A 27,730-nucleotide genomic window follows, 5' to 3' on the forward strand; every position below is an offset into this window, starting at 1 on the left:
ACCACTGTCTAGAGAGCAGTTCGTGGTAGGGTTCCACTTCTACTAAAATACCAGCTGTTACCCTCTCCCTTTTCCCCAGGCTCCCAGGAGTGTTGTAGGTATTGGCACCAGAGTAGAATGAGTGGACCCTCGACATCCAAGGAAAAGGGAGTGTCGCTCTGAATAGCCACATGGCTGTTGTATTAGAAAAATAACGATAATGATAGTGATGATGCTGATGACAAATCAGGTTTCCGCTCGAGGATCAACATTTTCTGCAAATAAAGAGCATTGAAAGTAAATAGGGGATATCAAAAGCCAATTCTTTGAAAACATCAATAAATTTCAGAAATCTCTAGCTAGACTGATCTAAAAAGGGGGAAAAACACAAATTACCAATACCAGGAGTGGGAGAAAGGACTTCACTGAAGACATAAAAAGAATAATAAGGAAATATTATGAGCAATTTTATGCCAATAAATTGGGCAATTTAGATGAAATGGGAAAATTACTTGAATGCCCAAATTACCACAACTGACACACACACAGTAGATAATCTGAATAGCGCTATAGCTATTAAAGAAATTGAATTCATAATTTAAAATTGAGCTACACAGAAAACTCCAGACTCAGATAGCAGATTTTAATGGTGAGATCTATCAAACATTTAACATATAAATGTTAGATAAATTATTTCAGAAAGCAGGAGGAAACATATCCCAATTCATTTTATGAGACCAGCATTACTTTGATACCAAAAGTAACCAGATCTTTAAAAATATTAACAAATCAAACTTAGAAACATATAAAAAAAGGATACTATATTGTGAGGTTTATCCCAAAATACAAAGTTGGGTTAATATTCTAAAATGAAGACAACCTATGATCATCTCAATAGATACAGGAAAAGCAATTGACAAAACTAAAAATCCACTCATGATAAAAAAAACTCTTAGCAAACTCAGAATAGATGGAACTTTGTCAGCCTGAAAAAAGGCATCTGAAGAAAGAAAAACCTTAGCTAACATCATTAATAATGGTTAAAAGCCAAATACTTTTTTTCTAAATTTACGAGTAAGACAAGTATGCCCCTTTTCATTATTTCATTTCAGTACTGTCCTGGAGTTCCCAGCCAAAGAAATAAAGCAGGAATAAGAAATGAAAGACATATAGATTAGGAGGAAGAACTAAAACTCTCTAGTTTCAGACCACAATTATCTATATAGAAAATCTTTAGGATTCTCTTTAAGAGTGCTAGTAAAACTAGACTGAATTTAGCAAGGATACTAGGTTAATATATAAAACCCATTGTATGTCTATATAGTAGCAATGAACATTCAGAAATTGAAATACCACTTAAAATAGCATCAAACAATATGAAAATATGTAGGGAAAAATTTAGCAAAATGTGGACAAAATGAGTACCCTGAAAACTATAAAGCATTGTTGAAAGAAATTAAAGAAGGCCTAAATAAGTGGAGAAATGTCCATGTTCATGGATTGGAAGACTCAGTGTTACAAAGTCAGTATACCCCAAACTGAGCTATGTAGTCAACACAATCCTAATAAAGATACCAGTTTGGGGGTGAACACTTTGTAGTATACAAAGATGTTGAATTATAATGCCACACACCTAAATTTATACAATTAAAAAACAACCCAGCAGGGGTTTCTCTACAAATTGACAAGCTGATTGAAAAATTTCTATGGCAATGCAAAAGACTCAGAATAGCTAAAACAAATTTTGAAAAAGAAGATCAAAGTTGAAAGACTAATTCAATGGAAAGAAGAAAATCTTCTCAACAAATGTCCCGGAATAACTGAATATACATATGGGAAAAAGTGAATCTTAACCCATACCTCACTCTATACACAAAAATTAACTAAAAAGGGATCATAGACTTAATTTAAAAGCTGAAACCATGGAACTAGAAGAAAATGTAGGATAAAGCCTTTGCAACTTTGGAATAGGCAAAGATTTCTTAGACTGGACAAAAAGTAGGAAAAAATGGTAAATGGGACCACATAAAAATTAAGAACTGATGTTTTTCAAAATAAATTGTTACAAAAATGAAGAGACAAGCCACAGAGAGAAAATATTCAGAATACATATTTCTTATGTGTATTATATATGTATATATATTTTACACCTCAATAACAACCCCGTTTTAAAAAATGGGTGTTATAGGTTGTGTTCCTCAAGAAGCAGGCACTGAGATAAATTTTGCATGTAGAATATTTATAATATTAAAGGATACCCTTAGTATTATCAACTCTTGTTGGAGTAAGGGCAACAAAATAACATTGGACAAAGGGAGGAGTCAAGCAGTGAAACAGCTTAATAGCAGCTTTGGCTGACTTCATACATAGCTCTGGAACTAGATTGATGCTTCAGAGTCGGGACAAGATGACTAGTAGGCCTTCATATTTCTGCATCATTCAGTGATGAGGACCTGTATGTACCTCTTGGATGTAGGCCACCCCACGTAGGGGCATGTCCTTGGGGTGACATGACTTTGTACAACTGAAGCAATCCCAAAAGGATTGACAACGGAAAACTGACTGCCAATAGCATTCTCAATAGCTGGGGCAACAGGTTTCTCACTGAAAGAGGGTCTGGCAATATATTACAGTAGATCGTAATGATGGGCAGAAGAGTCTTACAGAAGCTCTACAGAAGAAGGTACATAAATGACCATTAAGCACATGAAAACATACACAAAATCATTAGCTATCAAGGATATGCAAATTAAAACCACAATCAGACACTCCTACACACTCTCTAGAATGTTTAAAAATGAAAAAGATTGGCAATACCAAGTACAGCTAGGAGTGTAAAATGTCACAGTCATTTTGGAAAAACACTAATAATTTCTTACAAAGTTAAACATACACTTACTGTATGACCCAACCATTCCACTCCTACATATTTACGAAAGAGAAATGAAAACATGTATGTAAAAAGGCTCTTACACGAATGTTCATATTAGTTTTTTTCATACAGCTCAAAACTGTAAAGATACAAATATCCATTAACAGGTGAATGGATAAACTGATTTGGATATATTGATATAGTGAGATACTATGGGACATTAAAAAGAGTAAGCTACTCACACTGAACAACGTGGATGAATCTCAATGCTGAGCATAAGGAAGCCACAAAAGAGTAGTACATCCTGTATGATTTCATACATGAAATTCTAGAACAGACAAAATAATCTCTATTGATGGAGTGCAGAAGGGCTAGAGGGAACTTTTGAGGCGACAAAAGGGTTCTATTTCTCAATTGTTGTGATAACTGTAGGGTACTGTAGTGTATATGTATTTGTCCAAGTTTTAAGACGGTACCTTTTATTACATATAAATTCCACCTCAGTTAAGTTGATTTTTTTTTTTCTTTAAAAGTAAAATTTAAGAAGAAAAACAAATGGGGTTTATATTCATGAGGGATATTGGTTGCTTTTTTAACTTCCTTTTTTGTAATGTTTTCATCTGATTTTGGCATCAGAATTATGCTGGCCTCCTGAAATTAGTTGAGAAATATTTCCTCTTGGTTTTTTAAAATAGGTCATATAAGATTGGTATTGTATTCTTCATAAATTTAAATTCACCAGCAGAGCTATCTGGGCCTGGAATTCTTTGTAGGGAGGTATTAAGTTAAGAATCATTTTCATTGTTGGATTTAAGTTATCCAGGTTTTGTATTGCCTCTCGCGTTAATTTTGTTAATTTGGTTTATCAGTGAAGTTGTTCTTTTGATCTAAGATGCCTAATTTATTGGTATAAAGTTGTTCATAATATTTCCCATCATTTTAATGTTTTCAAGATCTGTAGCTATAGCCTCTTCATACTTGCAGATAATGGTAATTAGCATTTTTCTTTTTCTTGATGACTCTAGTTAGAGGTTTCTCAGAAAGTGAAACATCTGTGTACCTTATGATCCAGCAGTTCCACTCTGAGGTAAATTACTCAAGAGATGAAAACATATATCCACAAAAATACTTACACAAGAATGTTCATAAAAATTTTATTCATTTTAGTCTTAAAGTGAAAACAAATGCTGATCAATTGGTGAGAAAATCAACAAATGTTTGTATATATTACAATCAAATACTATTCAGTAATAATGAGAAACGAATTACTGTCATATGCAACAGTATGAATGAATATGATAATACGGTGAGTGAAAGAAGCCCTGCACGAAAGAATTCAGTGTCCTGTTCCACTTACGAAATTTTAAAACAGACCAAACCAAACTGGTGGTAGAAATCAGGAGATTGTTGCTTGGGAAGAAAAGTGGGAAGGGATTGACTGGGAAGGGGCAGGAGAGAACATTCTGGTTATAAAATGTTGTGTGTCTCGATAGAGCTGTGCGTTGCATGAGTGTAGGAATTGATTCAAAATCCTTTGAACTGTACATTTCATTAGATGTAAAATATAGCTTAACTTAGTCGTACAACAGTGTGAAGTGCCACTGAACTTTACACTTAAAATGATTAAAATGGGACATTTTATGTTTTGTATATTTTACAATTTAAAAAATGTATCGTGTAGATGTGAAAGTTCTAAATGGGCATTTGAAGTGTTTATTTTCCCCCAATCGTGTGCTATTCTATTATTGTTTATTTACCATTTATACTAAAGTAAGAATGTAATTTAGAAAATGATGAGAAAATACCAAGTATGAGAAATAACATTACGTTTATATACTCAACAAATATTTATCAAACATTTACAGTGTGTATAGTTCTTCATTATGTGTGGTAAAGATAAACCAAACAAGTATCTCTTCCAAAGACCTCACAGGGTCCTAAGCTTTGACCTAAAATATGCAAAAAAAATTGATTTCACAAAAATGGCTTTCTTTCTCCTACTGTATACCCTTTAGTAGGCTTCTGTAGACCCTTAAAGCTCTAGGAAATTGAGCTTAAAAATCCTTGCCCTGGGGTGAAAGCCCATGACATCTGGTGTTTCCCTTCCAGGCCTTGCTGTAGCTTGCATTAGCAGAGGAGGGGCTTATGATTTTTGCAGTTCCCACACAGCCTGCAGTGATGCTGGAGCACCAGAGAGCAGAGTGTCCCCGATAATGTTCATTTAAGTGCTGGGATGGTGCCTGGCCTAAAGTATTCATAGATCTAGAATCTCCACCACAAAGCGGTTTAGGGCAGAGTCCAAAACCCAAGGTCAGAACTCTTGACGTGCAGGTAGTAATTATCCAAGCAATCCTCTTTTCCTCCTGCTTATGACTTGTAATTGAAAGGGTCAGAGGTCGTCTGAAAGTGAGGAAAACCAAAGCAGAAATGTCAGGGGCATGGAAATTCTGTACAGCAGATGGTTTATGTGTCCACAGGGCAATTGAGAATTAAGTGTGGTAATGGAATTACACTACTTTTATTGGTTCTGTGAAGAGAAGCACTTGGAGTACCACTTATATTCTACTTGGCATATTTGGGTGCTGAGTAAATATTAGTAACTTATTGACAAGACCATAGCATCTCAACTGCCTTGTAAATCTGTGAATGCAGAATATTGTCGGGGGTGGTAGTGGTGATGATTCTACTATCGAGAAAGTGACTAACGTGACATTTCTACCTTGTTAATATCCACCCACCTGTGTCTCACCTCTTCATTCTGCTTCCCTGATGGGATCTGTTACAATCAATTCAGTTGCCTCAGTCTCTTCTGAGTAGTTAATGCAGGAATCTTCTGGTGGAATTGGTAATGAGAATGTCTGCGTTCACATCATGCCTAGGTGGGGTTGTAGGCACCACATCTAGATTAAAATAGATGCCTTGGGGCAACTGAGGAAGCCAGCTGTATGATTCCAACTGTATGGCATTCTGGAAAAGGCAAAATTATGGATACAGTAAAAAAAAAGATCAGCGTTTGCCAGGGGTTAGAGGGGAGGGAGAGATGAGTACGTGGAGTACTAGGACTTTTTTAGGGCAGTGAAAATACTCTATGATAAAGATACCATAATGGTAGATACATGTCATCGTACGTTTGTCCATATCCACAGAATGCACAGTGCCAAGAGAGAACTCTAATGTAAACTGTGGACTTTGGGTGATGATGACGTGTCACTCTAGGGTCACCAATTCTAACAAATGTACACATGGTGGGGATGTAGGTAGTAGTGGAGGCCATACATATGGTGGGGGCAGGGGGTCCGTGGGAAATCTGTACCTTTCAGTTTTGCTGTGAACCCAAAACAACTCTAAAAAAATAAAGTGGAAAAAAAAAAAGAAAAGTGATTACAGATTTGTGACACCTGAATATGAATTGATTTTAAAATTCCATTTTTCAAAACCTAGAGTAAGGTTTATATTATTTGCTAATATTGTGACATGCTTGCCAAAGAGAATAGTTTGTAAATCCTAAGCAGACTTCCTCGTAACCATGTGTTGAATTTCCAGCTGTGTTAAATCAGACTTTGATCCCTCTTAAGAAGATAAATGCAATATCTGCAGTTTCTAATTGTAGGGGTGGAGGAGAGACTTTCAAACGAAGTCTTAAAAGCCAAGTCCCTGTCCAGATAAGAAATTAAAGACCCTAGGGAGATAGTTGTTTCATTGTCTCCCCTCACCCCAAACCAAATGAGATGCTGTTGTTAAGTGCATGTGTAGGATTAGGTTTGTTTCGTTCCAATGGAGTCACGTTCCTTAATCAGCACTCCTCCAAATGGCACACCTGCCTGATGAGAACAAGTCCTAGACAACAGGATACCATGTGAGCGTTTCAATCAGCTCCACACAATTGACAACGTTTGTGGCTGATGTTCTTAGGAAGTCTCCCTTCTCTCCTCTTCTTATTCCTTTGTGGCTAAGCTTGTATTATTTTATACTTCTGAATCAGCCTTTGATTGTGGGAATTTTCCAGTATGTGGTCACTGATACCGATTTTGTTTCTAAGTGATTCTTTAAATGAAAACAGAAGTGATGTATTTATGGATATGTGTAGGGATGCTTTTAAATATTTTTATTTTATTAGATTTAATTTACTCGTTGTCACTCTTAAAATACAGAGAACCCTCTTCCCTGTGACAAGGGGGTGAAATACAGCAGTCACATTCAGGATCTCCATACATTAGCAATAATAAATCCTTTTGCCCAGAGTAATACAGAAACTCAATCCAGAGCCAGTGGGAATGATGTAGTGCTCCCTCCCAGAACCAATTACCCACAGAGAGGTATAATGAGCAGGGGAGGTGACAATAAAAATCTATATGGCGAGAGTAACATTATGGTAAAATTGTTGCCTGTGGAAAAGTCTTATAATAAGTACATCTCCAATTATCTTCTGGAAAAATTATTTAGGCGTCTCTTTAGGTCAAAATGCGTGACTGAATTGCAAGAATAGCCTTCGAATAAAACAAAAGGGTATGTGAGTGTAGAGAAAATGGCGATGGACGTGCCCTGAAGGGTCCGAGTAGCCCCGGGTGCTGCTGTGAGGGCGCCCTGGCCACCACACCTTCCTGTGGAGGAGTGATCCTACTGACCACAGTGACAGCGCGTGCCGAGGGGAGCAAGATAACACTCTCAAAAACTAAGGCAATTTCGATCATCACAGGAAGTCTTCACTTCTAGAGATAGTGTATTTCCAAAGGCCACATCGTAAGCAGATTGTTGTAAAGGAAAATCCTGAGTGTGTCTGATCTGTGTCCTGATTAGGAGTGGGCTTGATCTATTCAGACAGACATCAGTTTTGAATAAGTGGGTTAAGTGGCAAGACATGAAGTCTAGTCCTTTATTAGATAAGTACTAGATAAGTATCAAGTAGAGTGCTGAAGTGGCCAAAAAAAAGTGTGTTACCCTAAAAACAACACGAACTGTTTTCAGCCCCTGTTGTCCCAGCGCTGTCAGTTGTGCAGCTTCTGGAAAAGAATTCATTACTACTAATTCAGCACCCAAGTTCATTAAATACTTTTTAAAAAACAGATTGAGCAGATTCATGCTCTTGTTCGAGTGTTGTTCTTCTCACTGCAGAGTATTTATCTTCCTTGACTTCTTTTATGTCTTGTTTTTTAACTTGTTTTTTAACTTTCTTGAAAGAAGACAAGTTAAAAGGGAAAGAGGGGGTGGAGGATGCGTCACAATTAGGTACTGGCAGCTGGGCGCGACCCCAAATCTATCTTGCATACAACCTGTAGTAACTCTTTCTGAGTGAGCCTTAATAGTTCATCCTTGTGGTAGTAGTGGTGAGATAATTTTCCTCCTAGCTGATTTTAAATTTTTCATTCTATCCTGTCAGATTATATCCAGGGAGGTACAATTATGTCCAAATGTGTCATTCATTATAAATAGCCTGAGTAGAACAAAAGCCTTCAGATGAGACAGTGATGGAACCTACCTTGCCACCAGTGGTTGCTTCGCATATCATCTTGTAGTCATTAAGAATACACATTAAAGTAAAGAAAGTACGTAGTCACTATTTTGGGACCTGTTGAACTGGAGGAACCAGTTCCTAACCTGCAAGCAGTTTGCTCATTCATTTATTCAACAAATGTACTTAGAGGCTGCAGCTACAGCAGGGAACAAAGTCTCTGTCCTCCTGATGGAGCTTTTATAGCTGAGTTAAGTGAAATAAAATAGACAAATGATACATAATATGTCAGATAGTGATGACTGCCGTGCAGAAAAGTAAAGCCGGGCCTGGAGGATTCCGAGTGGTGCTGGTGGAGTGCAGCTTCAGAGAGAACAGGCAGAAATGGCCTCTCTGAGGAGCTGTGTCTGAACCAAGCTCCAAGCCAAATGAGGGACCAAGCATGGGACAGTGAAAGAGCAGGGGGCTTGGCGTCTGCAGGCTTCTGTGTCAGCACCTCCATGACCCTGTGGAGGCCTTTAACACACCTGTAAAATAGAGACAGGCAGAACCACCAGGCCGGCCCCACAGGGTGTGTTTTGGCACAAGTGAGACACTTGAGAAAAGCATTTTGGTAAATGGCAAAGCCTTCAACTTCCAATTTCAGTACCGAATAATAAAGGGGTTCAAATGAAAGAGCTACATACAGAAGAGTCTTAAAACAGCCCTTTTGTACACCTTCCTTTGCAGTTAATGAATTGAGTTGTCTGAGCTGAAGTGGAGAGAACACTCTCCAAAGATGAACCGTTTGATACTTGGGTGTATAGGGTTTATATTCCTCTTTGTTCACTTGGTGGTATGATTCATTTATGATTTTATGTTTGTTTCTGCTTTTCTTCCTTTGACATCTTTTCCTTTTATATCGAGCTTTCCTCTTATTAAATCAGTTTCAGGCGTCTCGGCTCTCACTGAGGCATTTTCTACTCGGTTCTATATTCCCTGATTAATTCATAAAAAAAAAAAAAAAGCCCTGTAACAACTAATGTTTATCACAGGGGGTCCCCAGAATCCAAATCTTTTTAGAGTCATCCTGAACTCCAGAACAATTCACTTGTACTGATGTTTATTAAGGACTTGAAGTTGTTTGTTTGCTGTTTTTGTTTTTACAGCCAAAGTGCATGTTGCACTAATCATAACAGTGTTTGAGGAGAACTTTGTCGTTTACAAAGCACTTCACACGCTCACTTGCATTTGAACTTTGGCCGCCCCAGAGCCAGACAACACGGCCGCATTGTACCCTTTTACAAATGAGGAAACCTGACGCCCAGAGTACACAATGTAAATCTAGGTCTTTCCATGATACAGAGGAATAGCTGGGTAAAAAATGCGGAATTATTTTTACCACTTAAAATGACTGAAGTGGTTTCTTTTATAAGTATATTGAAGAAAGTCGTAGATGACTCCGTAGGGGGCTGTGGAAAGAGAGGGCTCTGTGCCTGGTCATTGTGAGTGGGGACCATGGAGACAAAAACCCCCTTGTTTGGGTCATTGTCAGAAAGAGAAGGTGAGCCCGGACACCCCTGGTTCTGATCTGCACAAGCTTTTATTTATTTTTGTCCAGTGACTTAAACTAATACGACTAACACACGTTTTCTCAGGGCAGAAACAAAGGTAATCACAAGCCAACATAAAATTCAACTTCTTTAAAACGCATTGTCTTGGATTTAAAGACTGTTTCCTCAAAAAAGGCTTATTTTATTTTGAGATCGAGGGTCCTGAAGACTCTTAAAATGTCTTTTTAAGTATAATAGAAGCAATAAAAAATTACAGCGGAGCTGGGAAGGGCCTGAGAGATTATCCAGCTGTGGAACCATTAAAATACTTGATCTGGGAAGGACCCTTGAAAGGTCCCAGATCCCCAGCTTGTGTGCAGCTCCCTTGTCTTCTCTGGCATCCACGCCATCCTGATGGGGCCATTCAGCCTCTCCATGGTGTATTCTGATTACTGCGTCTTCTAGCTGCCTCAAGAATAATCCAGTCCACGAAGACTATATGATTCCACATACCATATTTCCCCCAAAATAACAACCGGAAAATAAGCGGTAGCATGACTTTTCAGGATGCTCGTAATATAAAATAAGCCCAGATGCGTCTTTTGGAGCAAAAATTAATATAAGAGGGGCCGGCCCAGTGGCTCAGGCGGTTGGAATTCCGTTCTCCTAACACCGAAGGCTGCCAGTTCCAATCCCACATGGGCCAGTGGGCTCTCAACCCCAAGGCTGCCAGTTCGATTCCTCGAGTCCCTCAAGGGATGGTGGGCGGTGCCCCCTGCAACTAACAACGGCAACTGGACCTGGAGCTGAGCTGCGGCCTCCACAACTAAGACTGAAAGGACAACAACTTGACTTGGAAAAAAGTCCTGGAAGTACACAGTGTTCCCCAATGAAAGTCCTGTTCCCCTTCCCCAATAATTAAAAAAATCTTTTAAAAAAATTAATATAAGATCCGGTCTTATTTTCGGGGAAACATGGTACATGAGGTACCTAGAGGTGTCAAACTCAGACAAAAAGTAGAAGGGTGGTTGCCTGGGGCTGGGGGGAAGTGGACATGGGGAGAGTGTTTAATGAGGATAGTGTCAGTTTGTGAAGATAAAAAAGTACTAGAGAGGATGATGATGATAGTTGTACAATAATGTGAATATACTTAATACCACTGAACTGTATACTTAAAAATAGCAGAGATGTAAATTTTGTATTATGTATATTTGGCCACAATTTAAAAAATAGAATAAAGGTAGCAAGAAGAAAGCAATCCATTCTGTTGCTGGACAGCTCTGTTGGAAAGTTAACTCTACAATAACCCTTACTAGTTCAAGTTTTGTACTCTGGAGCCGTGGAGAACAAGTCTGACCCCTTTCCCTGAATGAAGACACCCAGCTGTCCCCTCCCAAAAGGCCCTTCAAGGCTAACTAGCCCCATTTCCTTCAATAGATAATATACTTTTGTTTTGTTTTACATTTTATTTGTATCATGATCGAGATGAGGACCCTACATTTTGATGGGCTGATAAGCCTTGCTCACTCTGTCTCACTTTAAATTTATTTGTTGATGAAACTGGGTCATTTGTCCCTGAGAGTTTTGGTATCTGCATCCCTCTGCTCTGCAGGTTGACACCTTCCTCTGTCCTCTGTGTTTCCTGTAAGTCAGTAATTGGATTGGATTTTGTAAATGCCTGTAATCCAACTACATAATAATTCTATATCTTTTTTTGAGAGTGGAGGAGGTGCTATTTTCTTTTCCCCTCAACTTTTTGTCTGGAAAATTGTAAACATGCAGATAATGGAAAGAATAATATTAATATAAGGAAGATACCCAAGTACCCTTTGCATAGTAGATTCACCAATCATTAATGTTTTGCCACGTTTGCATTCTATCTTCTTCTCTGCGCGCGCGCGCACACACACACACACACACACACACACCTCCCCCTACCCCCTGCATCATTTGAGCTTAAGTTATAGACTTCATAGCGCTTTACTCCAAAATATTTTAGCATGTAACTTCTAAGATCAAGGACATTCTCCTCTATAATCACAATTATGTTGACTCCAGAAATGTATGTTCTACCTACTTTACATATCATCTACTATTTAGGTCATATTTCCATAATTATCCAAAAATGTCCTTTATAGCTGTGGATTTTTCTTTTTTTTCTTTTTTTTAATGCAGAATCCAAGCAAGGATCACAAATTGTATTTAGTTTTCATGCCTCTTTAGTTGCCTGAATTGGTTCTGCCCTTCTTTGGGTCTTACATGACATTGACATTTTTTGAAGAGTCCAGGCCACCAGTTGTTTTACAGAATGTCCCTAAATTTGGATTTGCTTGGTTGTTTCCTTATGATTAGAGTCAGGGTAAATGTTTCCAGCAAGAATACTGCATAGGCAGTGGTGTGTCCTTCCCCGTAATGCTCAGGAGGCACAGGATGTCACTTTGTCCTATCATTGGTGAGAGGTTTGAGCCCTGGGTTAAGGAGACACCTACCAGATTTCTCCATTGTAAAGGTACTGTTTCTCCACTGTAATATTAATGTATAGCATATTAGTGGTTGCTTTTAAAATAGTTTTAAAAACATATCCATTGGTAAATGAGAAATTGGATGAAAGAGATTATGAACACATTAATAGTTATTGCTGCTAATGGAAAGGTAATTTTTAAATATTTCGTTTTCCTGAAAGAAGGAGAGGAGGGAAGGTAGTGCAGGTGAGAGATGGGCTTTATAGACGACAGACTTATGTTTAAATCTCAGCTCCACAGTTGATCCTCTGCAACTTTAGGACGGTTACCTAACTTCTCAGATCCTCAATTTGCTTTCTAAAATGGGCGTAATATACATTCACGGCAGGATTGTTAAAATGATTAAATGAGATGGTGTATCAGTGGTCTCTAACCGAGCAACTACCCGAAGACCATTCCATGGGAGATGAGGAGAGGTGCTTCCTAAGCAGTATGCAGAGTTTAAATCTATCCATGGTGTTAATTCTTGAGATTAGCTTGAAATAGTTAGGCATGTTGGTAGGAAAATGTGATCAACAGATTAGGTCACTTTGTGACATTTCAAAGAAGGGAATTAAGAATTGGGAGATATTTTCCGTTCTCTTGAATATGATTTGCTTGTAGTGGACTTGCATAGAATCGAGTTGCCATTTATTTAGACCTCTTTCTGACTGCTGTCCATTTTAATCTATTACCAGGGATTATTTTTGAAACAGTCTATATGTAGTCTGATTGAGAATAGTGAATCATAATAATTCTGTGACCCATTTACATGTATTACTGTAAAAGTTTCATTTCATACAAGTGACAGTTTTTTAAAGTTAATTAGACTCGGCTATACTGAGGTTAGCAAAAAGTGCTTTGAATTATCAATAATTCAGCAGGGCCGACATTTCTGTATAATGCGGTGGTTTTATAGAGTATTGTGAGATAGTTATCCTTAAAAGAAATGGTTGTGAGCATTCATCAGCGTGGTGGGGTTCACTGGAATGTAGTGTGAAGTGATAGCATCTAGGCTTTCTATTATTGGGCAGAGTGTGGGACATCAGTCTTTCTGGCCATGAACTACTAGCAACCTTTGTCCTTTGTGTTACCTTTAGTTAAAAACAAAAAATGAGCATGAATGCTGGCTGATGGCCACGTCTTTCTTATAGCTAAAAATTCATCTGGGAAAGAAAAATGGGATTGTTGATTTGGATTTGTTTCATTGAATGAATGATATGTGACATTTTGTAAATTATTTATCACTGAGAGGATGGCAGCAATGGCTCGAGCATTGTTATATCAAATGAAAGCAGGAATCCCATTAGTACAAGAACTGAGTTTTTGCTAGTATCTGTCAGGGGAATGTTGTCATTTTAAAACCAGATTGTTCTTTTAATTGCTATTTAAAGGAACAAAAGTGTTCCCAAGGTACTGCACTTGAGCAGTTGCAAGTAATAACTGTGGATCCGTAATTATGCAGTGCTGATGATCTGGCATTTAAAAAATGGTGGACTCAGTGACCAGTTTGTTGTATGTAGCTTGTCTGTCTTGTTTTTACTAGTACAAAGTATTTTATACTGTTTTTATACCTTAGGCCTCAAAAATATATTTGCATAGCTACCTCGGAAAGTAAAACCTGTGCATATTCAAAGAACAAATTAAACTGAAAAGAAGAGCAAGATAATGAGCACTTATATTGTAAAATGAAATTAACAGTCATACTGGACAATTTTACAAATTCTTGGTCGTAAGATGAGTTCTGTTTTTTGATGACATGTCACAGTGAACCAGGACATTTGTTGGAGTCATTATAACCATTTGAAATGTTATTTTTGAGATGAGTTTTTTTTTTTTAAACTAGCATATGTTTCATTCGTTTATTCAGGCAGCGAATATATTTTGAGTGCCTGTTGGGCCTCAGGCAACGTATTAGGCATTTGAGAGAGTTAGCTGAAAAAAAATGATGTTTTTTTCTATGCTGATGTATATGGAGAAAAGCCTAGCAAAATCTTGTTTTTAATTGATATCAAAACATTTGTGATCATACTGAGTTTTCTTGCTCTGAATTTTTGATTCCTAAAATTAAAATATAAATACATTAATTATAGTTGCATTCAGATGACTAGCAGACAACCTGTGTGAAAGCAGTAAAATTTTAGTTTTCCTACAGTTTTGGTTGTTCAAAATAAAGGTGACCAGATCTGTAGGCTCAGTCAACTATTCATATGGATGGGAATACTAGCATTGCTGGTAGTCATAAATAACAATGGAGACACAAAATATATGCAGATTTATACATTGTTCAAAGCAGTTTCCTTAGTGAGAGTTAAAGGGTGCTAGGAGGTTAGGCAAATGTTTTGTTACTTCTTTTATGAAAGTGGGAATGTTAGGGATTGAAAGTTCATCTCTTTTGTGAAGCCTGGTGTAGTTTACTTTGGAAGATCTTGGTGCCAGACAGGCCTTGACTCTTTTCAAGTGATCCTACAGTATTTTAAAGCTCTTGCTTAGTTCTAACTCTGTTATTGTCACCTAATATTTTATGTCAGAAATTTAATACATGAATAATAGTAACCTGTACTAAAACATTTGATAAAGTTTAGCTAAACAATCTGACCTAACTAGATGATGTTCATAATCTAGAATACTGAATACATAGCTGAATCAATTTATTATAGGCATACAGATTATGTGCACAATTGAGATTTCAAATGTATCCGCAATGTTCATTTATGGAAGGTTGTAGAATACTTAAAGGTCTTAGATTATATTGGTTTAATAGAAATTACTTCTGAATCTTATCTATTACACTTAAAAACATTATTCAGGTAATCCCTTTAATATCAAATAATTTAAGAGATTTTTTTTATTAACAGAAAATGTTGATTTTGAATACCTTATTCAGCAGCTTTTCTTCGTTAAAGAACTATGTGAGAAACTTCTGACTCTAATGTTTTGTTTTTAATTTTGACATGGGAAACTAAGCATCTGTTTTCCTTTTAATTGTCATAGCCCCGTGCCGATCCCATTCCAATATGTAGCTTCTGTTTGGGGACTAAAGAATCAAATCGTGAGAAGAAGCCAGAAGAACTCCTCTCCTGTGCAGACTGTGGCAGCAGTGGTAAGTTGGTATTTTTTTTGTGTGTGTACAATGACTCCCTGTCATAGCTACATGCTCTTATCGCTCTATCGAAACTGTATTTGTTATTTAAAGCAATTAGTTAGTAATAGCATAGGTTTGAACTTTTACAAAAGTTAGTACAAGTAGAAGGGGGGAAAACGTATGAGTATATGACCACTGACATAAAGACAGTATATGGGTGTATATAATACGATATATTAATATTTATAATTAAGCTTTGATTTCGTACGAGCATTGATAATTCCATGTGGAGTGTTCTACGTTGCAGGCATATTCTCTGTAGAGAATTCTAAGTTTTTAAGAAAGCTGAGTACAACTAGAATCACTTGTTTTCTAGAACCTGAACTATCGAGAGATATTTGAATTAGAATATATAGTGTTTCAGGTCATGACACCTACTGGTAAAATATAATTTTGTAGCCCACCTTGGTGTGATTCCAAATGAAAGGGATGGTATTCTGGAAACTACAGTGATAGGATCAAGAAATCATCAGTCATGAAAGCAATTCAAATTGCCTAGAATAAGAGAGGAAAAGAGTGGTCTGCGTAGAAGGTGATGTTGAAATCGGGGAACACTGGACCCGTAGCAAATTGCAGTACGCCCCAGTGCTTTCATGGTAACTGTCACTTCTGCCTTTTTCTCAACATAAGAGTTTCAAGACCACACCTCCAGTTTTATAGTGGAAATTAGAAGTCAAATTGTACTTACATTAAAAGAATTTGTCTTACTAGCTAGTCTTCCTTCTTGCTAAGCAGGTGATAGTTGCCTAGCTGAGATCTCTCTCTTTCTCCCTCTTTTCCCCTTACCCCTCTCCCTCCTTCCTTTCTTTTATTCTTCTCTCCTTCCCTCCCCTCCTCTCTATCAATATCTATCAATAGATACATTTATATATATGATTATATGTATGTATCTATATACATGTATACAAATTTACATACACACACATATACAGAGGGTGCCACAAAGATGTATACACATTTTAAGAAAGGAAAAAACTATTAAAATTGTAATACTCAGTGTATACCGATAACAAAAGATGAATGCAAGTCACGTTTGACTTCTGCAATTAAAAGAGATGTTCAAAGTGGTTCCCATCAGCTGTAAAATCAACTGTATTGATTTTAATACAGTTTTTTCCTCTCTTAAAATGTGTATACATTTTTTTTGGCACCCACTGTATATCAACAGATTGAGTGGCATTTATTGGACTTTAAAAATTAATCTTTTAGGGATGGCCGGTTAGTTCAGTTGGTTAGAGCGTGGTGCTGATAGCACCAAGGTTGCCGGTTCCATCCCCACATGTGCCCTGAAAAAAAAAAAATTAATCTTTTTATGTTAATCTTTAAGTTTTCTTCCTCTCAGCCTACTGAAACTCCCCCCCCCCGAATTGTTATTTTAAAATTCATAACCAAGTAATATTTCTGTAGTTATAGTATCTTTAAAAACAACACCCACAAAATACCACAATGTACTCTCATTGACGAAGTCACAGTAGGATAGTGGTTAAGAGCAAACCTGAGAGCTAGCCATAGCCGAGCTCCTCTACCTGGAGTTAATTACTTAACCATTCTCAGCTTCACTTTCCTTAGTAGAGAATTAGCTAATGGTGGCACCTACCTCTTGGGTTTTATGGGGGTTAAATGAGAGGACACAAGTGAATGGCAGAGCACTGGGTCGTCTACAGCTCTGGTAAGGGTACTATTTAAATGGCAGCCATTGTTAGTATTTGGCAGCTTTGATATTGTTGTCCTTAATTGCTTCAAGTGATTTAAAATCTTCTGACCACTTTTGACAGCTGCTTGATGGTGGGACAGAGGAAATGTTTCACATGACGATGTTGGATAGTGATTCTTCTTCCTCTTACTAAGGTTTAACTTGATGGGTTCTGTGTGGTTCCACAACTTTCAGGACCTGACTAGGAGGGGAGAGCCTTGGAAACAAGACATTTCAAACTCTGCTTGAGAAATGCATTCTGACAGTCTTTTTGATGGGCTTACAGATTCATTAAAATTCTTTTACCTGCCTGTGGTATCATGGATAGTGACAAAAGGGCATGGAAACATTATCTGTGTGTTCAGTTTAATAAATTTCACCCCTACAATCTCCCTGTTTTATCCTGGGGAGGGAGTGCCTCACTCATCAGTTCTGACTCTATTGTTATCTTTTGGGTTTTCTCACGAGGCTCGTTCAGAATGAATTATTCTTTTGTTTAACTGCCTGATCAATTCAGTGGTGTTCACTTGTCTGGGGTCTGCCCTTTGTGATTTTTAAGGTGGTACTTTAAAGACACCTTTCACTGCTTTATTTCATGAGTATGTATTTGTCTGGACGCCTAGACAGATTAAAGACGCACTTAAGTGTGGAAAGAAAAGTTCCCTTCATATATTTCCTTACCTCTGGTGATACACTTACTTGAGTTGATAAGGAATTTGAGATCGTTATCTTCTAGATCGTAACTTCAAGGCCTCCTTCACAGGGTATAAAGGCGTAATTCTAAACAGGTAGATCTTAGATTTTCTGATGTAATCAATCTCCCTTCGTCTCTCCCAGATTGAAGACCTGCCAAAGGAGAGGTTTGATCTCCTTTATACTTTGAGGTCACCGAAATTTTTTCCCCCTAAAGCTTCTTACTTTTCCAGGGTATGTAGGTGTAGCATTATGCTTTCTGTTTTCAAAAACACTCTCTTTTTCTCTTTTAACAAGTGGATTGAGGATACTGTCTAGAAGGCTTGTATCACTAGAGTCATTTTGTAAGCCAGTCTTTCCCCCTCCCTCCAGGTAGAAAGAGCCAGAAGCTTTGGAGTCAAGGTGTGGGTCACAGCAGAAATTCAAGCCCTGGGGTCATCATGTCCCTTTGTTTAGGATGGAGGATGGCTCAGAGTGCTTCTCTGGACTCTGCAATGGGACCCGACTCTAGTGTTGAAGGTTCATTTAATCTCTCCAGTGTACTGTGCCGGTCTGGATTTAGCTCTGTTAGTCAAAAAACCCATTGTTCCTAATTCGGGGAGATGCATTGTAGACATTTACTTCATCTGGTAGATCAGATGAGTGCACTTTGTTATTTGCTAGACTTCTTTGCCTTTTATTTTTGGTAGTCTTTAAATAGAAGGATCAAAATAAGATATGGTTCTTCTTTGAGAGCGTAGTGGGGAATCATGTGTAGTTATAATGCTCTGTTGTGACCCCTTGGTAATTCTAGGGAAAAAAGAATGAAATAAGCTGGCATGACTCAACAGTGCCTTGTAGGAATGGCGGGAGCCCCACTGTGGGTATTCCAGAGTGGTTCAGACCCACCCCTAGTTGGCTTTATGGAAAATGTCATCTCACATTAAGAAGTGTCCATTGGTCCTAGGATTGAACTGAGACTGTTGATAATGAATGATCCAAGGAATCCCTAATGTGAGATGTTTATGAGAAAAAAATACCAATAGCAGTATAAAACCACAAAAAGGAAGTATAGATGGTAGCCCATAAGGAGGATCATTCTTAAATGTGTTTCCCATATGTGCCTGTTGGTTTTTAGTCGCCCCTATCTGAAGTCCCATTTGTATGATGTCACATTTAGACTCTGCTTAGATTTCATAGCCGTGAGTAATAAATGTTTCCTTCTGCTTACATCATAAAGTAAAGCCAATTAGAAATTTTTCTATTTGTAAGATGGCTCAGTGCTGCAAATGGGCAGTATTTCTCTCCTTTAACAGTTTTTTTTCTGCTGAAAGTTCTTTTGAAAAAAGTGATTCATGTTTGCAGGTGGTGAAAATGTGAGGTGAGGTGCATGGTGCAAGGAGCCCCAAATGTGGGCTCTCTCTCTCCTGCTTGCCAGCTGGGTAACTGCAGTTTTCCGTATGTGTAAAGTGCAGGCGGTAAGGACTGCACCCGCCATCCTCGGGCTGTTGTGAGGATCCAGTGAAATAATGCTGTGAAGATTATCAGTAACTGTAGAACATTTCACAGCCGTGAACAATCTTCTAACCACTGATATGAATGTGGGAATCATCAGATAGTCTTCAGATCTATGGAAATATTGGGACTAGGAAGTGATTTTACTTGACTTTCATGGATCAGCCTACTTTGAAATTAACACTGTTGCATTCTCTTTGCCTCATTAAGACCAAATTATCTTTAATTAGCTTCACATAAGTATTAGATATTATACTAAATGAAATTTTGTGTCTGCTGCTCAGATTGCTGGGTGGTTAAATCTTACTTACAGATGAGTTGTGTGCATGTGTGTTTTCAAATTAGCAAATCTAAGATAAGTGTACAGTTCAAAATTACAGCATCATTCTAAGTGGAAGCTCATTGAAACTAGAGACAGAGAAAGGCTGCTGTGCTGTAGCTGGGAGAGGAAGACAAACCACCTTTGTACAGTAAAGGGGTAAGAGCCATGGGGTCGAATATCAGTTCACCCTCAGAAGACCTGAAGTCTCTTCTGGGTTTGTCTTTATTTGTGTGTTAACCCTGAAAAAAACTTGTCTGCCTTCTGCTCCCACAGTGAGCTGGTTGGTGGTATACAGGCACATAAAAAAGATCACTAGTTTGTTCACGTCAGTGGGAGAAAAAGCCCCAGGGATTGGTTGGTTAGTCATCCAGTTTCACACTGACTAGGCACAGATTGAATAGTTAGGTTGGGAAGGAGACCCTTGACTAGAAAGACACCTAAAGATGGAGTCTAAGGGGCAGTAGCGAGGGAGGGGAAGGAGGAAGCGTTGGTGAGCCCTGCCACTCACAGCACAAGGCAAGGTAGAGCATCCCAGGGGAGAAACGGGAAGCAGAAACCTTGTTTTTGGCCTGTTATCACTAAAATTGTGCTTGTTAGGATTAACAGTGACCGCCATAGAGCGAAATCTAAAGGTCACTTTTCAGTCCTTGTCAAAATCTAATGGACACCTTTCAGACCACACCAAATACTTTTCTCAGCCATGTTGAGAATTGTTTTCCTTGAAATGTTCTTTTCCTTCTGTTTCCTTGATATCATATTCTCTGTGTTTTCTCTCTACCACTTCCTTCCACAACTTTTGTTAGTTCCATGGCCTCTCTCCATCCCCTAAATGTTTCTTCAGATTTCTGTCCTTGGCCCTCTGTTTTTACTTTGCTTCATAGCTTCCCTTCAGCTCCAAATCCTTACGTAGATATAAATGCTTCCAGAACGTCTCCACGTGGACACCTATAGATTCCACAGAGTTAATATCCAAAACAGCTTATCAATCTTGCACTGCTCCCTCCACCCCAAAACAACAATAAAAACAGAAATTTCAGCAAACAAACAACATCTTGCTTCTCCTGAGATTTCCCATTTCAGTAAATGGCACACCACCGGCTGGCTTCTCATTCAGTCCCACAGCTGGAAACTTGGAGACAGCCATCTCTGTTCTATTCTCTCACTCCAAGGAATCACCCAAAATCCACTGATTCTGCGCTCTAATATATATCCTATAATGCTCCACCAAACCCACTCATATCTACTATTACAATAACCTAAGTATAATCTTGACCCTTTTTCTCCTAATCCATTTTTTAATACTGCAACCTAAGTTCCTTTTTAACATTGAAAATCTAACCTCAGAATTTTTTTGTATGATTACCAATTACCCTTAGGAAAAAATTCAAAATCTTTAATATAGCCCAAAGACCTCCTCTGGATTGGGCTAACGATTCCGCGTCCCTATCCCCTTCATATTATGTACATGGTTATATTTAACCTCTTTCCTCTCCTTAAATGTACCATGTTCTCCTCTCTTCCTGCACATACTAGCTTTTTCTGCCATGTCCTCCCCTGGTCCCATTTAATCCCTCTCATTCTCTGGGTCTCTTCTTTAGGAAGAGAGAGACCTCCTGCTAGGTTCTTCCGTATCTCGGAGCCATCCCTTTTTCATCTGTTAATCCTAATTCTTGTTTAACGTCTGTCTTTCCTGCTAGACTGACTATAGATCCAAAATGTCTGTCCTTTTCCTTGCTGTGTCTCAAATGGACACTTGGTTGGTCAGATAGCCAGTCTCAGGGACCCAATGTCTGAGTTTTTATTAGTTTTTCCATCGCTGCTATAGCAAATTACTACAAAGTTGTTGACAGAATTCAGTTCCTTGTGTTTGTAGGATTGAAGTCCCCATTTTCTTGCTGGCTGTCATGTGGACAGCATTTCCTGCTTCCAGAGACCTCCCATCATATTCCTTGATTTGTGTCCCCAGCCCCCTTCTTGCATCTTCTAAGTTAGCAAAGTTTGGTGGAGTCCTCCTACTTTGAACCTCTGCTCCTTCTTTGTCTCATTAACCCAGCTGGAAAAGATTCTCTGCTTTTAGGTATTCGTGATTAGATTGGGCCTACCCAGATAATCCAGAATAACTTCCCTGTCTCAAAACCCTTAGTCACGTCTGCAAAGTCCCTTTTGCCATGTCACGTAATGTATTCACAAGTTATAGGGATTATGGCATAGACATCTTTGGGGGGCATTATTCTGTCTACTACCGAGCCCATGGGTTTTTTCTCCCACAGTGCTACCACCAGAAACCATTTCTACAGGTTTGTGGTCTCATTGGTACTTGTTTAATTTTCAACAGTATTTCTTTGGTTTTGCTAGATAAAACTATTACAAGCTACTGGTGCTTAATATGTGGTTGTAATAAGAATGAATGAGTGAGTTAATATATATATTACGGTCTCAAATTTGGTAAATTGCAAACCACAGAAGTAAACCAAACTCCGAAAGGCAAACCACCATGAATTGTGTCAGCAGAGAGAACCCAAATTTTAGAGGAAATTGTTGAAAGGAATGGCTAAATGGGAGGTAAGGAATTATATTATCAATCATGTTATTGTCCTTTATCTAATTACTATACATTGTGTAGTAGTCTATCAAGACTCGGGTCCAGTCTTTTGTGTTATTTTAAAGTTGGCCACGAGAAAATGCAATGGAACTGTTTCTTCGTCCCTCAAACTCCTTTACAGAATCATAGAAATTTAGAGCTGGAAGGGACCTATGGCCAATTCTCTTGAGCGAAATAAAGGCAAGATTGCTGCCTAAAAGGAAAGACAGGCTGAAGATTTTAGAATTTGATGGGGCAGTTTAAATGGTAGTAGTTGAGATGTAATATTGCTTAAAGTTAAGGAAAGCACAAAAAGAAAGAATATTTCTTGCTTTTGATGGAAAGTGGCTGAAATCCATTAATTTTCAAAATTTATAAAAGTGTTTTTCGTAGGATATCTGTAAGAATAGTAAGCTATAAAATGATATGAATTACCTTAGTTACTGAATATGAAGCTACAAAGTAAAAAAGCAGATTTTAATGTAGAGAAAAATTTAGTGCATGAAATTGAGGTCATATGTGCTAGTGATGTATGACTTACAGGAAGTAATAAAAAAGGGGAAAAAAGAGAAGTAAATGGTATACTTTTAAGCTGATGGGACCCATTTTAAGGATGGAATTTAAATTGCTGTACTTTAAAACTTGAGTTTTTACCCCCTTCACTATGTAAGGGGGGGAACTCTGATCAAAGTAGACCTTTTCCCTCCCCCTTCAGAGTATACTTCTTTAAGCCCACAAGCAAGCTGTCTTTGTTTGCTGTTCCTGAGCAGAAAGAGGTGATTGATACCATTTTTATATATTTAAACTTTCCCCTCCACATTTATTTGAATGAGAGAAACCCTTGTAAAAGAATGGTGTCATAGGTTAAATGCTTCTGCCTGGGTGTCTCTCCTGCCTGAGGTCGCACTCCTATGACAACATTTTATTTGCTCAGCATCTTAAGTACAGATGTTTAAGGTTTTATTATTATTATTATTTTTTAAACTCAAGAATAGTGTGCTTTTATTAACGGTATTGATGATTGATTTTGAATGTTTTTACTTCAAAAAGCCAAATCTCCTGGTGGGTGGAATTTTATGAAGCACCTGTTAAGCTTTAGTGGGGGAGGACCGTTTTGGCAGCAACCCAAAATACATATTTAAACAATGAGCCTGCCAAAGTCAGGAAATTATAAAACAGTTTTGAAATTGCAGAATCTGCTTTTTTTATTACCCCTCAGGTTTCTTTTGCAGCTTGGTTATAAGTTCTTTCACATGGGATTTACTAATGTTCTTGCTATTTTAAGACCAGATTTAGAAAAATAAAATCAAGTTTGGCGATCTCAAGTTTATGTGATAAAAGACCATCAGATTTTGAACTGAACTGCCTCCCAAAGATTCTAAGCTCACACTCCCCAAACCATTTGGAGGAAACTATTATTCAGTGTAGCCTGGCTGGCTTTCTTGAATGGCGTCGCCCCTCGGGGTCGCTAGTTTTCCTGTGTGAAGTGAGAGCTGTTAGATGAAAAGTGTGCCCAAAACAGTGTGGAAAAGCTGAACACTCATAAAAATGGGGGAAACCTGCTGAGGGTATGCTTCTTGGCATGTTCCATTTGACCTGGATCTTTCAACATCTCAAACTCACCATTTCTGCTCTTACTTCTAGAATTTAAATTCAGGGACTCGGGGGCAAGATGGCAACAGTATCTTCTTTATATATCCCAGCAATGGGATAGTCTTTATGTACTATTGGATATATATATGTATGTGTGTGTGTGTGTGTGTGTGCGTGTATGTATATATATATATACACACGCACACACACATACATATATATATATTTACATTTGTAGTTGTGTTATGTTAAGCAGCCCCAGTTTTTAATTTAGCTTACTGTTGTTTTTAAGTTTTATGATTTCATCACAGGCAGCAGGAATTGTTTGAACTTCAGCACTCCCCTCACAGTCCGGCATACCAGAAAACATTGGGTAAATGGTGGTTGATGATGCTGGTGAGGGCAGGAAATTTACCAGAAGGCACAGAAAGGAGAACATGATCTGAGCATCTGTTATCTTAAAGTTCTCCAACACTTGTGATTGGAATTGGTATACATTTTCCAGATTTCTCTTAGGGAAAACATTATAAGTCACTCTGTTACACACAGAAAAAAAGGCGGGGGCAGAAAGGAAAGTGTAATTTGGATTCTCTGATCTTTTTGTATTTTCAAGTTCTTAAGGTTCTTTGGCTGACGTCATTGCTATCTATTAAATATTAGGGAGTGGGAGTTTGAAATAGCTAAGGTACATTTCCCATAAAGCAATCTGTTTTCTATTCTTATAGGACACCCATCCTGCTTGAAATTTTGTCCTGAATTAACAACAAACGTAAAGGCCTTAAGGTGGCAGTGCATCGAATGCAAAACATGCAGTGCATGCAGGATCCAAGGCAAAAACGCAGTAAGTATGGCTCCGTCCACCACCAGGTGAATTGTTAGTTTTCAGTGTTAAGATTTTTCTGTTTTGTAGACTGGCTACGTTCTTTTTAAAGTTTTAAATACACAAATGTCACATTTCAATAGGGATTGTGGTGCTGCTTCAGTATATTTTTTACTCTTAATCAGACAACATAAGGATGTGTGTGGCCTTTTACAGTTGATTTCAGTCTCAATTAGTCTCTAATGTTATTACAGGATAATATGCTTTTTTGTGACTCCTGTGATAGAGGATTCCATATGGAGTGCTGTGACCCCCCACTTTCCAGAATGCCAAAAGGTGAACTTTTAAACTATATTTAAAGTGTATCTTATTCTGTACTCTTTAGCCTTGTCCTGATGTTGGACAGCTCAGAGGTATACAGGTTCCTTCAGCAGTTGTTCATCTCCCTCATATTCCTTATACTTGTGGGTTTGGCACAGGTTATGAACAGAGGAGTGTAAAAACATTTAGTTTGAGAGTATTATGCATAACATATAATAAAGACTCTAATTCAGATACTGGGATAAAAAAGACCATTCCTTTCAGAAACTACTTCCTTATCAGAATAAGTTTAGGTTAGGTAGGTCAGATGTTTAGAACTCTATTCAGAGGTAAGAAATTACCTATGTTTGAGGATGGTGATATTGATGACTCCCAGACCTGTGACAGGAGCCATCACCATTTTCTTGGCCATTAGTTGAACATGAGCATCGGGAACTATCTTACATGGATATATCCACATAGGATAAGCATTTTCATCTCTATTTATTGTGTAAGTAAGCCTAGCTCAGTCTCCTTCTTCGCAGTTTATAATATATTAGACAGTAAAAATAACTTTGCCTTTTTACTGCAAAATTTATACATTTTCGTTGTGGAAGATTCAGAAAATACAGATTGACGAAAAGAAATAAAAAGAACACTCAATTAGAAATTCCTTCTCTGCTCCCACACACCCTTTAAAAAACAAATGGAACATTCTATACATGTTTTTGTAACCTTAGGTTTTTCTTCCCCCTCTTAACAATTGATTCTAGCACTCCCACATCATTTAAAGTTCTCCTAAACATAGATTTTAATGAGTGTGTAGAACTCCATGATGCAGAGAGCAAGGGTTACAAACCTGATGATTGTGGGCCACAGATATGCTTTGTTGGTTTATATATACATATAATTTTTAAAAGACTTCTCTGAATGCATTACAAAGAGGTGGTACAATATTTTTTAAATTTTGAATCTGAGTTCTTTAGATAGAGTGTGTATGTTCCAGTTTGCCCCAATCTCACTACTCCCTGTTATGTTACATTCCAGCTTGCTTCAGCCACATATATTATTATTATACCTGGGTGGTTCCTGAACATATTTGATTTTGCAACCCTATGTATTTAAAAAAAAACAACACCTATAACTTATTTAACCAATCCCCTCTGATGGGCATTACAAACGTTTCCATTTTTTTTCTTCCACAATTAATGCCTTAAGATAAATTCTTAGGGGAGGAATTGCTGGTTCAAAAGCTATGTACATGAAAGTTTGTATCAGTTTTCAGATGGATCACCAGTGTATGAGAATACCTATTTCCCTGTATTATGATCAACACTTACCATGACTTTATTACATTGAGTCTAAGACACTTTTTTTTAACCCTTTCAATGTCTTTGAAATCAGATGCATCTTGCAGTCAAAGGTGTCATATTCAATGACATAGTGTTATTATTTTAATTTTTACTGATTTGATAATAGAAAAAAGATGTCTAATATTTTTCTTTAAGTAGTGAGATTGAGTGTTTTTGTGTTTGACTATTGGCTGTTTGTATATCATCTTTGTAAAGTGCCTGTCTTATCCATTGATCATTTTTCCATTGGGGTTTTCACCTTTTTTTTTTTCTTTCTGATTTGCAGAAGCTGTTATATTTTTTATGCACTCAAACCCATGACTCTTTTTTTTTTTTTTTTATGGCTTCAGCCTCAAGTGTCAGTCATGCTTAGATTACATAAATAGCTACATATTTTTCCTGGTATACTTGTAACATTTAATTTTGTCATATTATAGTATTCACCAGCCTAGAATTTATTTTTGTAAAGGATACGAAATAATTCTTTTCCTACCAGATAGATGACTGTTTGTTCCATCCCCACTTATGGCATCATTTCATCCTTTCACCACTGAAATCAAATAAGACCTTTTTGATATGCTGAACTCTTCTATAGGCTTCAGTCGTTCTCATCTCCCAGTTCTTATCTATTGACCTATTCCCATTATGCCCGATGTAGCGTTTTAATTACTGTAACTCCAAAGTACTTAAAAATTTTAAGTTTTAATTTAAAAATTATATTTTCTACTGAGAGGTTTTTTTAATGTGGAAAATTTCCAGAAAGATATGATGAAACAAATATTTTATTCCAAAGGTTCCCAAACCTGATTAACTTGAAAATGTCTTCCTTTGGTTTTTCATGTGTGTTTATGTGGTGGAGGGAGGCTTGGTTACATGTTGGGAAAAGCTGAATGGAAAGGTTCTGAGACAGGGGCAGCCCTCTTCTCTCTCCACCATGATGGGGGAGAACGACCTTCGGTGAGGTGATGGCTTCCCATAGAGAATGGCAGGAGGGAGTGATTCACCTTTGCGAGTGAAGTTCGGCACACAGGCATCCTTGGGCAGCTTATTACAGCTATAGTTCGTATTTAATGTCTTTCCTAAGATGAAACATTAAAACATTTTTCTCATATATATATTAATTCAGGGATGTGGATTTGCCAAGTCTGCAGACCAAAGAAAAAGGGAAGAAAACTACTTCATGAGAAAGCTGCACAAATAAAACGACGATATGCAAAACCCATTGGACGACCGAAAAATAAATTAAAGCAACGATTGTTGTAGGTTGAGATCTTATCGCAAGAAATCTTTTATGTTGTGTTTTAAAGTGTAGGTGATTGTATCCCCCTCAGATTCCACTTTTTACCATCATTTTTACAAACTCAAGGGATGAGAAATAGTTCTCCTTTTTCATAAGCTGTAGAA

General features: G+C 37.7%; 1 protein-coding gene across 1 annotated transcript in view; it reads left to right on the forward strand.

Moving 5' to 3' along the window:
* KAT6B (lysine acetyltransferase 6B) overlaps positions 1–27,730 on the forward strand; it is a 171,384-nt gene that overhangs the window by 90,416 nt on the left and 53,238 nt on the right. The window contains 4 exon segments of the mRNA XM_081075065.1: positions 15,328–15,436; positions 24,580–24,695; positions 24,929–25,010; positions 27,453–27,585. Of these exon segments, the coding sequence (XP_080931191.1) occupies positions 15,328–15,436; positions 24,580–24,695; positions 24,929–25,010; positions 27,453–27,585 (440 nt within the window).

Source organism: Rhinolophus hipposideros (assembly GCF_964194185.1).
Source record: "Rhinolophus hipposideros genome assembly, chromosome: 15".
Taxonomy (NCBI): Eukaryota; Metazoa; Chordata; class Mammalia; order Chiroptera; family Rhinolophidae; genus Rhinolophus; species Rhinolophus hipposideros.